This window comes from Chanodichthys erythropterus, chromosome 11 (assembly GCF_024489055.1).
Source record: "Chanodichthys erythropterus isolate Z2021 chromosome 11, ASM2448905v1, whole genome shotgun sequence".
Taxonomy (NCBI): Eukaryota; Metazoa; Chordata; class Actinopteri; order Cypriniformes; family Xenocyprididae; genus Chanodichthys; species Chanodichthys erythropterus.
The window spans coordinates 3,010,691-3,023,009 of NC_090231.1; the positions used below are offsets into that span (position 1 = coordinate 3,010,691).

Here is a 12,319-nt window from a genome sequence, read left to right on the forward strand (position 1 = left end):
CGATATGTTCTACTTAGAGTTCAATGAGCTAAATGAAATGTCAATTACAATAATTTCTAAACAGGTTAGAAGCATTCTAGAGAAGGTACCTATGTGTGGATGAAAATCTCTAAAGAATATTACGAGTGAGAGTAAACATTAAAAAAAATGTTTAAGCAGATTTAGCAGGAAGCCAGTTCTTTAAATGTCTGGATTGACATAATTTGGTATGGCACTTTTCAAGCTGTAAGCTAAGTGCACCTGCTTTGTTAACCCCCAGAGGTCTGAGTGATTCTGGGGCCCTTGAGATGTTTTGACATGCCCTGACATTTGTGGTTATTTCAGCTACTTATATCATACTATTGCCCAACATGTAATTTTGCTGTATTCAGCACAAACTCTGCTACAATAATATGTGAGCAATATAGATATACATGTTTGCATTTTTTTTTAAATAAAGATTATGCGTGGTTAGTACGTTTTGGGGAAAAAAATCTCCTTGCAATAAGGCCATAAAACATATTCTGAATAGTTGTTCATAAGACTTTTGAGTTATCAAGCTTGTAGGCTAGAATTTTTACTACGCAATTATGTAAAGATTATTCTGAATACTTTAACACAAACAACAATATAATGATTTGAATTTTCTAAGTCAGTTTTTGTGTCAGCACTGCTGTATGCGTGGGAGTGGTGATGGCCATGAATATTTATGTGATTCACACCAGGGGAGACAAAGGACACTCCCCCAGTGGCTAACGGCCCATCAAAGTGGAATGCTGTGAGGCAGCCTGAACAAATAATGTGACATTGGAGACTGAAGTAATGATGCTGAAAATTCAGCTTTATTGAGCATGATAAGCATAAGAGACTTTCAAAAAATTAAAAATGTGTACAAACTTTTGACTGGTAGTGCATGAAACAAAGAAATATATAACCTATATAATTCTACTTATACCTATGTAACACACAAACTATATTTTTACCATAAAATAACATTTAGTGGAAGACAATCTACAGTCTAGGATGGGTGGTTTGGCCCATTGTAAGAGCTGTAAGAGCTGTAAGAGCTGATCATGCAGGAAAAATGTCCAGGATGGAGGGGACAGGGACAGTAATGTTCTTTGCCAGCTCAATGGTCAGTGGTGCAGTGGTCAACAGAGCACACACATCTGAACACAGTCACTCATCTTTGTGCCACTCTTGAAAACAGTTCCTGTTCAACTGAAGACATAAGTGAACACCACATGCCTGGCATTTCCAAGGTGTTAGTTGTTTTTTGCCACGCACTTCTTTGCAATGCACACAGTTCCGGCGACCAGCCGTTGCAACATTCCTGCCATCGGAGGTCAGCTCAGCTCCTGGAACTGGTACATGGTCACTGCTGGTCCGTTTTCGTGCTGCTTTCTGTGACACACCACAGAGCTCTGTGACAAGTTGCTCCATGAACTCTTTATGGGACATGTTACCATGTAAAAAAAGAGTTTGAACAGATTCATTGGAGAATGTGACTCAGCAGAGTTCAGTTGTGGTCCAGTTTCACGGGCGGGCAGGAATCGCAGCGTATGTGGAACCATATCAACATCCGTCTGTGTTTTCCATGACAGAGTGGATTGCCTCTTTGGAACAGGTTCTTGGATATTTTCATTGTCACATCTGTAGAGAGAAAAAAAAAAAACGTGAGCATGCTGATAACACAATCACTATAGCCATGCATAACAAAGACAGCAGTTTCTGTAATGCCATACAGGTACATATACGTTTTGAATTGAGATGATGTATACAGTTATGTCTGTAAAATATACTTACTCTGTATGATTCTCGATCGCACTGAGAACTGACCGAGATCTGCGTGCCCCTCTGCGCGGTGCTGGTGACGGCGATTGTGAAGCAGCCACATTGCTAAACAAAGCAAAAAAACTATTAGCATACATTCTCCAAAGTAAACTGATGGGCAATTAGCAATTATGGGTGCACAATGTATGTTTACATGTTGATGATGGGCCAAAGGACAGACAAACTTTATCTATTGATGTTCTGTAGACCATGTGTATGATAAACTAACTAAAACTGGGTGAAATATATTACAAATATGTTTACAGAATATCACATTACAAGTGTTTACACTTGAGTATATATACAAACATTTGTAAGTGATATTGTATGGCAATATTTTCTGTAAGCTGTCAAAAGCTAGCCAAAACTAGCTAAAATATAGTCTGAAAACTCATGAGTTTTATATTATCACCACGCACAACAAAGACACCAGTTTCTGTAATGCCATACAGGTACATATACGTTTTGAAATGAGATGATGTATACAGTTATGTCTGTAAAATATACTTACTCTGTATGATTCTCGATCGCACTGAGAACAGACCGAGATCTGCGTGCCCCTCTGCGCGGTGCTGGTGACGGCGATCGTGAAGCAGCCACATTCCTAAACAAAGCAAAAAAACTATTAGCATACATTCTCCAAAGTAAACTGATGGGCAATTAGCGATTATGGGTGCACAATGTATGTATATATATATGTGCTGACAATGGGCCATAGGACAGACAAATATCTATTGATTGGCCGTAGGCCGCGAGTACTATCTGTTGATGGGCCATAGACCGCACGTTTTCAGTGCATTTCAGACATTTACACCTGTATTCACAAACATCTGTATTTTAGGCATTAGGCTGTATTTTAGCACGATAACTAACCCAAACCGATATAAATAAATAGTGTTTAGACACTATCACATTATTTCACTGTAGACTAAAATATATTTGCACTAAATCACATCATATTACACCTAAGCAGATATTCACAAACAAGTTACATTAGGCATAAGACCGTATTTTAGCATAACTAAAACTGGGCGAAATACATTACAAAAAGAGAGGTATTTGTGAGGCAATTTCTCGCAAGCAAGCCAAAACTAGACACAATATAGTATGCAATACGAGTTTTATATTATCAGAAAAATAATTATAGTAAACAACTTACTCTGAAATTATATCCTCGTCGGGGTCAATTCGCTGCTGGAAATGCAACTGTTCGTCGTCTGAGTTGCAGTCTTCCTCAGAGGAAAAGGTGAATTCTTCCTCGCTGTCCAGAATCATCTGAAGAGCCTCTTTGTCGGAGTAGCGTGCCATACTCAAAACGCGATGAACGGTCAGTGAGTGAATCTGATGTTGACACTTCGTGTTTTGTGGCACTGACCGGGGGCGTGTGCGATGCATATATTACACCTAAACTATTTACCATGTGAACGGCGCGGGGGTGTGGCGGTCTCAGCTCATTACAGATAATGAAGTGAGAAGGAAAAGAAGGAACCTCTCCTTGGTTTCAAACGAATTACATAAACTGTGAATATTTATTTTTGATTTGACTTACTTCATTTAAAAGTAGACATTCTAAGCATTATGTAGATATGTCTCTCATGTCTGTGTGACAAGTATTTGCTGAGTTTCAGATCATTTTAAAACGCATTTCAGAATTGACTTCACTGAGAGGCAGACACCAGATCACACATCATGTTTGTTTTCTTTATTTTGCGAAAAGCACAACATTTTGTTTTTTTTGTAAGTGTACACAAATAAAAGTACACACTTAACACTTTAGAATGATGTATAACACTAGTATGCATGATCAAATTTGACGGAGTATTTTGAGTCTCTTTCACACTGATAAGAAAAAAACGGGGTGGTATCGCCGGCGATACCTTCCGACCTCAGAGTGTTAAATAGTTCCTTGCATTGCCTGATTACAAGAATCCTCAACTAGTTCACCTGGTACCACAAATGACAAGACTGTATCTATTGTCACCGCTCACAAGTAATAATTGCACTAATATACAGACAAATTAATGGGAGTAGTCCTATTGTGTGACATCCATTATCTTGGCTACCCTAGATGGTGTAGCTCAAGGGGCTGTATGTTGACCAGCAGTGGGGGTTGGGAATTTAAGTGTTCTGTCTAAAGTCTGCAGCTTCCTCTGGAGGGCTGCATCACATGTCCAATCCACTATCTCTTATTTTGGAGGTCTCCTATAAGGAAGTTTGAATGACTGGAATGGAGAACAAAATAAACAACCCTGTCTGTGATCTGCAATCCTCTACATGTGGCCAGTAAACTAGGTGAATGGGAATTTCACAGGAGGCTTTGACCCCCCTTTTCCTGACATCCGAAGGGATTGTCATGGGCATGCAGAATCAACCTTGTGGTTTATAGGAATTGACTGAAAAGTCTGAAGCAAAACTAAAGTGGAAAGTAAATGAATCCTTCCTAGGCTGAAATTGAGGTCTAAAATTTACAGGGACTTGATGTCTGCTGAATCTGAAAGACCCTGTTTAGTTATGGGCTACCCCCCTTTCCCTGTTGTCCACAGTCTGAGATGTTAGGTGGAGGGGGAGGGGCCCCGAACTGGTTATGTTGAGAAAACCAGGTCTCTGTCAGTGGAGATGTACTCCTCTGACTTAAGGTCTTTGAGGGCTTTGAGAAGTATATGCTGGATCTCTGCTAAGTTCTCAGCATCCTTACTTTTGGTCCCTCTAGATTTCCTACTTCTATTATGACTACTCTGTTTTTGGCCATTCTCAGAGTTATCTCTACCCTTCTTCTGTCTTTGCCCTCTGTCATCCCACTGCCTGCTCTCATTTCTGGGGGCATACCTGTAATTATGTCCCCTGTAACCTGAGAACCTAGGGCTCTCTGTGCTCTGCTGGAGATTGCTGCAATGGGCATAGCTGTTTTTGGGAAGTTCTGACTCTTCCATTTGAATGGTTGTCTTAGAGTCATGTCTAGATTCATGCACAGAAGCAAATGGCTCTCTGTCTTCCCTGTCTGTGCCTACCTTCTCACTGTCCCAGGCTCGCATGGCGAGCTGCCTCAATTCTCCTGCAGACATGTTTTCAACATCTACCATGAGTATGAGTGGTTTCCTACCAGTGGGGTAAAGGTTACTTACAAACAGGCTCTTAAACATTACATCCTCTTCTGCCCTAGGGTCATATTTGCCAGCAAAATACATTTTCCTCAATCGCTCATAGTACTCTCTGGGAGACTCATGGCGGCCTTGCTTAATTCGGAAAGCTGAGAGGCGAGAGGCAGATGGGTTCTGATACAGAGTATACTCTACCAGAAGGGCTTTACACAATTTGTCATAATTGTTAGCGATAGCTGGACTTTGTCTATCCATGAAGCCATGGACAATCTGGGCTGTGGTCTTTCTCAGAAGAAAGACTTTGTCAGCCATGCTGGCCTCAGGAAAGTATGTCAAGGCTGCATTTACATCCTTTAAATACAACTCTATGTTGTTATCAGTGGTCTCAGGGTTAAAAACCTCTATGTCACATGCTAATTCTCTAAGAATTTGCAGTCTGTTGCTAGATGTTAGTATGCTAGGAAGCTCAGGTAAGGAGCGGACAGGTTTAGGAGAGTCACTTACAGTTAGGCTGCTTGAGGCTGTGACATCACTGTCCTGATAATGCTTTCTCTTTTCAAAGCCATAAAACAGTGGGTCCCTAACAGTTGAACCAAAGGAGCGGGGGTGCACACTTTGTGGTTCTGGTTGCTGCTGGGGAAGACGCCTGCCTTTCTCCAATTCTCTGATCCTTGTTCCTATTCCTTCACATCTCTGCCTTGCAATGCTATCTTTGTTGACCAACATAGATGTTTTAGCTGCAGTCTCAGCTCCTAGTCTACCCAAGTGTTCCCTACATTGGATTTGGGTACCATTTGAGTCAGGAAGCCGTTGTTTGAACAGAACACAAGTTTTGTTTTCTATTTCTTGTTGCTTTTTCAGCTCAGCAAAGCTGAACGTAACTCAGCTTTAGTCCTAGTCTCACTAGAGCTTAGAAAATGTAACTTCTCTGTCTGTATCAGCAGGTCATTTCGAGTATGGGTCAACTCTGCTTGCAGAGTGGCCATGTCAGTTTTGACTCTTTTAAGTTCAACATCCTGACTGTCAGTAATGGACTGTAAGCTTTTTGTCTCTGATGACAATCTGCATATTTTAGCCCTTTAACGAGTTCGTTTGCCCATATAATCTTTAGGATATTAGGTTAGCTAATTTGGCTTGCTGTCCACTGAGGAGGGGCTCGATGAAGCATCTTCAACTCGAGCTCTGATACACCCCCCAGTGAATAAATATAGGATGTGATTACATAGGGCAAGGTACCTGAAATGAAGGTGGAGTTTGGGGAGGTGGAGGGATGCTGAAACAGCTGAGACTGAAGAGAGGTAAGCAGCTGCTTATATGCTCTGGCTGTTGATTGGAAGATTAGATGGGCTCGCTCCTCCCTAAATTACGTTTAGGAACTTCACTAATTTCAAATTATCCCTACGCAGATCAGCCAGCTCATTTTTGAATTTCTGGAACAAATCTTTGTTCTGTTCTTGGGCAAGGGATATTTTGTCTGTGGCCTGGTTTGGTTGTACAGGCCAATTTAGTGCTAGGCTGGAAAGAAGCTTTATAAGTGAAGCGCCCTTTAAGGCCTGGCTTACTGCTTCAGCGGTCATATCAGCCATCTTTATTTAATATATATACTTGTCTTGTATATATAATAAATAAATACACCACCCGAACTAGCTAAACTCTGAAAGTTTACCACTAGCAGCTCTAAGCCACTTCTAGACAATGAATGTCACACACACTAGGGGGTGAGAATTCTGGCACTTGTCTATAACTCGTCAGAGGGCACTACCCTTACCTGACAGGTTCACATAAAAATTCCAAAACCATATGATAGACTTACAAGGTGAACACCATATGCTATGTTTCTAGTAGTAATTAGTTATAATCAACAATTACAACATTGCAAAAATAATGCAAGCTCTAGAAAATGAAATCACAATTCTATACACTTTGCAACCAATCCTATTCATTAATAGTACCAAAGAGTCTAGCAGGGAAACTATCAATCAGGCTTAGAGAGAACCACTCTTGCTATGCAATTGGTTTCTGACTTGGTGAAAGACTTTGTTTCCTGCTAAAGTTACTTCGTCTGTTATCTTTCAGTGTATTGACTTGTGTTGATAAAACAGAAGGCTCATTTCAATCTAAGTTAGCCCACCCAGGGACGCCAATTATGTAGTGATTTTTACTTTGTCCATCCAAGGACGCGAAGTAAAATAGGGATTGGTACTCACGTCACCGCTGACGTTGTGATTTTGGATCACACGTCTCTTAAGGTGTGGTTATGAGTACATCAGATAACCACTTTCCCCCCCTTTCCCTAGTTCAGGGCACCAGTCAGGGTCTTTCACTCCCTACAGGGGCTTTCATTCATTTAGAATTAATGTAAAGTGGTTAGCTGATTTATCTGAAAGATTGGTGAAATTGCTAACTTGTAGAGCCTTTTCTGTATTATCAGCACAAGGAAGACACAAGTGTAATAAAATAAATTTTATTAACAAAAAGATAAACAAGAATAACTAACACAACTACTAAATGAATACCATGAATGATAAAGGAATAAAGTGCAGAAGATACATAGAATACAAGTGATTAAGTTGAGTGTGGCTATGGAAGAGTTACGTTATCTTAGGGAAAGATAAACTGTTTCTCTGAAAATAATAAGGTGGAGAACCTTATTATGCACCAAACAAATAAACGAGAGATTATTTGTTATTAACCAACATCAGCTATATTACATCTAATGGAAATTAGGAAATTATATACTGATAAAATACAACAATGCCAAGGTCTCTGGAAAGAGGTTTGGTTAAGTGATATTTACGTTCCACTTGGTCGAGTCCGATGACGGTGACGTCTTCCACTGTTTGTGCTGGGTGACAGTGCAGTGGGGAGAGGAGCCAGAATCTGTTTCAACAGTCTTGAACACGAAGCTCTGTGGGATGCTGATCTCCTAGATCACCAAAGGGTCCTAAAATCTGGAACACGCAGATGAGGCCCTGGTGTAGGTGCAGAAGGTCCTTAACAATCTGGAACACGCAGACGAAGGTACCTTGAAGTGAAGGTTTGCTCTCCTGAGCTTAACCTCTGATCGACCACGCTTGTCCCTGGAATACTCTTTGTCACGCCTTTCTTTATACCTGTTTACTGTTGCCAACCCATGCCTGTTATCAACCAAGTCTTTGATTAATAATAGCTTGCATATAAATCTGCATATATAATTTGTTCACTCTGTGACAGATAGATTCTCTGTTACGCCTTTATTGTCTGTTAGTAGCCTGGGTGTGCTCTTTTGTCGCTTTTTTTGCATGGTACGGTTTGGTAAGGTTCACTTTGGCTCACTTTTTGCTGATTTTCCACTGCATGGGACAGCTCGGTACAAAACGGTACGGCTCGCTTTAAATAGTACGACCTCTGTGGAGGATCCAAGCATAACGTACCAATGCTAAATGTGACGTTTAAACACTGCAGATCACTGATTGGTCAGAGAGAATAGTTACTACAGCATCATTGGATTTGAAACACGAGACACCAAACCTGCTAGATTTAAATAACACCCACCACAGTATCATTTCTTTGTACGACTTTTTTTAAATGACTTGCTTTAAATGACTGTAACATACAACTTGAAAAAATAAACGGTATCATGTCAGTAGACAAAGTTCAGGCTCGTTGGTAGACGAGAAGCGCATCCATGGCAGTAGAAGCTGCGCAACTGTAGCGGGTACAGGATTTCCGTATCAGCTGACAGTTAAGTGTTCCCAGCAATCTGTGGAATGGTGGAATAAAGACAAGACAACAATGTGCGTGTGATCAGCTCCGGTCTTGCTGGGTTATCTATTTTCCCAAAACATTCACATTGGAACAAACAGAAATGTCAAAAATATACATTATGTCACAATAAATCGTTTTTTATGCAAATCTTCACTGTTTCAGTCCTTTCTTCCAATTACACAGTGTTTTCATGAAGATCTGTCCATCAGCCAATCACTGTGTAACTCATTTGCATATTCAAAATGCTGTTCAGTGTTACATGACTTTATGTGCTTTCTCACAATCCAAATCAACTAAACAATATCACACATGTATCCAAATATTGAGTTTCTGTAGGTTTTACCCATTTAAGACCTTGCACAAGCATTTTAAAGTGAATTAAACATTATAATTACTTGATATAAAGACATATTTAAACATATTCACCTTAAATCAACACTGCAACAGGACATACATAGCATCCAATCGCGGGTGAACATCGCAAATTCAATTAATAATTAATCGTGCAAAACCTTATCAAAAGGAATCAATTTCCAATGCTTAATATGCACTAACATGTATTCTTTCATCATCCATTCAGATTGACATAAAACAATCGACTAACCTGTGGAATGGTGGAATAAAGACAAGACAACAATGTGCGTGTGATCAGCTCCGGTCTTGCTGGGTTATGACGATCAACGCAGCAGACCCATAACAACACACTGCACTCACATAGCGCCCTCTACTGGTCTGGCAGAACCACCATTCCTTCAATGTATTTTCACATACAGAGAATATATTAAATACATCAATTGTGACTGACCAACAATTGGGGCATCACACTCTCCCCACCACAGAAGGTGAACCTCTAACTTTTATGTCTTTATACATAACTTTAATAAGTTGGAACCATAACTGTGACTGGCATTACTTGGTACAAATTACTGGCATGGCCTAACCATGTGTGTGCAGTTGTGGGTACCATGGGTAGTGATTGAATTGAGTTTGCAGCTAATGTGTTTAGTGTAGGCAATGTTTGGAATGTGGGTTGTCCAAGGTATGGGTAAGTCATTCTTTGGGCAGGTTTTCTATCTCTTAGTGACCGTCTGATTACTCTATAGGGTTCTTGTTGCCCAGATCCTCCCTCTTTCTCCTCAGTAGCCTGCTCCTCTTGTTGACCTTCACATTCTGGCTCCATGCCTTGTTCCAGCTCTGGATTTTCAGGAGGCAGGTAGGCATCAGCTGGCAGGTGAGAATCAGCAGGTATGTACTCTGGTTCTGCTGGTATTTGACTCAAAGTTCCTCGCGTGCAAGTCACCGGTGAATCACCTCTCTCAGCGACACAGGGTCCATCCAATTCTCCCTGAGTCAGTACACTTTCTGATTCTTTTCTTTCAGATCTTAGATATTTTGAATTGCTGGCCCTCCTCCAATAATAACCTTCATCTTCATCAGAGCTAGACCCTCCATCTTCTCCTGCCTCTTCTTTTTGTGTGACCTTTCTGTTCTGCTGTCCTCTTGCCTCAACACTTTCTTTTTTTAACAATTCCTGTCTCTTTGGGTCCAGGCTCTCTGGTGTTGGTAAGTCATTCACAAGCAGAAGGAGGTTTCGGTGTAGTGTTCTGATCTTGCATTCATTGTTTTCAGGATGCACTTTGTATACAAAGTTGTCACCTAATTGCTCCTTCACAACGTAAATGATAGGCTCCCAATAAGAACGCAGCTTTCCTGGGCCACCTCTCTGACTCAAATTCCTTACCAGGACACGATCTCCAGGCCTTAGGACGACACAACTGGCTTTCCGGTCATAGTACTCTTTATTGCGAAAACTCATCTGCTTACTGCTTTGTGCTGCAATTCTATATGCTTCAGCCATTCGATCTGCCCAGCGTTCAGCATACCCATGTGGGGTGGTGAATCCATCTTCCTGCACCAGCCCAAACAATAAATCAATGGGGAGTCGTGGATGACGACCATACATAAGGTAGAATGGCGAGTACCCCGTAGATTCATGTTTTGTACAGTTGTATGCATGGATTGCCTTTTGCAGATGTTCCTTCCAGCTCTGTTTGTCCTTATCAGTCAATGTCCGCAGCATCTGAAGCAAGGTTCTGTTTAGTCTCTCTACAGGATTACTTTGGGGATGGTATGGTGTAGTCCTGGAGTGACCAACACCAGAGAGCTTCTGTAGGGTGTGGAAAAGGGAATTTTCAAACTCGCGCCCCTGATCATGATGTAACTTTGCAGGGAATCCGAAGCGAGGTATGAAATCATTGAATATTTTCTCGGCTGCAGTCTTCCCAGATTTGTTCCTGGTGGGATAGGCCTGGGCAAATCTGGTGAAGTGGTCAATCACCATAAGAATGTATTCATACCCCCCACGACTGGCCTCTAGGTGCAGGTAATCAATACACACTAACTCAAGGGGTGCACTTGATGTGATTCCTCCCATTGGGGCACGCACATGCGTTACTGGCTGTTTCTGTGTTATGCATGGACATTGGCGGGTCACATACTCTTCCACGCTCCTCTTCATTCCAGGCCAATAGAACCTCTCTCGAGCTAGCTGTAACACCTTCTCTGCCCCGACATGACTCATGTGGTTATGCAGCTGCTGGAGGACCATCTGCCGATACTTTGTGGGCAATACCAGTTGTCGTCTCTGTGTTGTTCTCCTATACAAGATGTTGTTTTCAAGTACCAACCTGTGCCATTCTCTTAACAGCTTCTTTGTGTCACTAGCTGCTGTGCACCGAACGTCAGGGGTCACCGTTTTACCAGCTTCCTTCAGTTTAATGACTGGTCCAATAACCAGGTCCTCCTGTTGGGCTCTACTTATTTCATCTGGACTGATGGCCAGTGAGAGCTGGTTATGGATCGTGACTGTATCTGGTGCCATAAAATTTAGAGCTGCTACCCAAGCTACATCTCCTTGCTTGGACATCATGTTGCCCTCCCAGGTTGCTTGGATGGCATTTTGTGACAGACCCTCTGTGCACTCACTGATGTACTGGTCCATATCCAAAGGGCAACGTGACAACAGGTCTGCATCATTGTTACTTTTGCCAGGACGGTATTTGATCTCAAACCTGAAATCTGCAAGTTCCCCCACCCAACGATAACCAGCTGCATTTAACTTTGCAGAACTCATCACATAAGTGAGAGGATTATTGTCGGTATAAATGGTAAAATACGGGGCATAGTAGAGGTAGTCACAGAACTTCTCGCACACAGCCCACTTCAGTGCGAGAAACTCCAGCTTGCCTGAATGGAGTCTGTAGTTTTTCTCAGCAGGCGACAATGTTCTCGATCCGTATGCGATAACTCGTAATTTTCCTTCTTGTCTCTGGTAAAGTACTGCCCCTAATCCTTGCTCAGATGCATCTGTGTGCAATACAAATGGGGCGTCAAAGTCAGGGTACGTAAGCACAGGTGGGTTTGTAAGCATGTCAATGAGTGTGTCTAAGCTCTGCTGGTGCTTGTCTTCCCACACAACCGGATGTCGGGATGGCAGCTGTGAACCCCTCTTCCTTTGCTTCTTCCGTCCTACTTGTGATGGAGTTTCTGATGCATTAGCCTGAAGCAGCTCATAAATTGGTTTTGCCAACCTAGCAAAATCTTGAATGTAGCTACGATAATAGCTCAGGAAGCCTACAAGACGGCGGACTTCGCCAACATTT

The 12,319-nt window shown here is 41.7% G+C and overlaps 1 protein-coding gene across 1 annotated transcript; it reads right to left on the bottom strand.

Annotated features, from left to right (window-relative positions):
- Nucleotides 1-809: 809 nt before the first annotated feature.
- Nucleotides 810-3,089, bottom strand: LOC137030826 (uncharacterized). The gene is made up of 4 exons (XM_067401271.1): nucleotides 2,972-3,089; nucleotides 2,324-2,416; nucleotides 1,786-1,878; nucleotides 810-1,632 (listed from the first exon to the last, which is right to left on the bottom strand). Exons 1-4 carry the CDS (start codon nucleotides 3,085-3,087, stop codon nucleotides 1,326-1,328), a joined length of 609 nt encoding a protein of 202 aa, XP_067257372.1. The 5' UTR covers nucleotides 3,088-3,089; the 3' UTR covers nucleotides 810-1,325.
- Nucleotides 3,090-12,319: the final 9,230 nt, after the last annotated feature.

What these genes read in the sequence shown, in the direction of transcription:
- LOC137030826 (XM_067401271.1), bottom strand. Translation starts at nt 3,087, where the DNA reads ATGATTCTGGACAGCGAGGAAGAATTCACCTTTTCCTCTGAGGAAGAC. An exon ending in GACGAGGATATAATTTCAGA is followed by an intron (nt 2,417 to 2,971) that starts GTAAGTTGTTTA and finishes TGCTTTGTTTAG; the next exon opens with GAATGTGGCTGCTTCACGAT. An exon ending in GCGATCGAGAATCATACAGA is followed by an intron (nt 1,633 to 1,785) that starts GTAAGTATATTT and finishes TTCTCTCTACAG; the next exon opens with ATGTGACAATGAAAATATCC.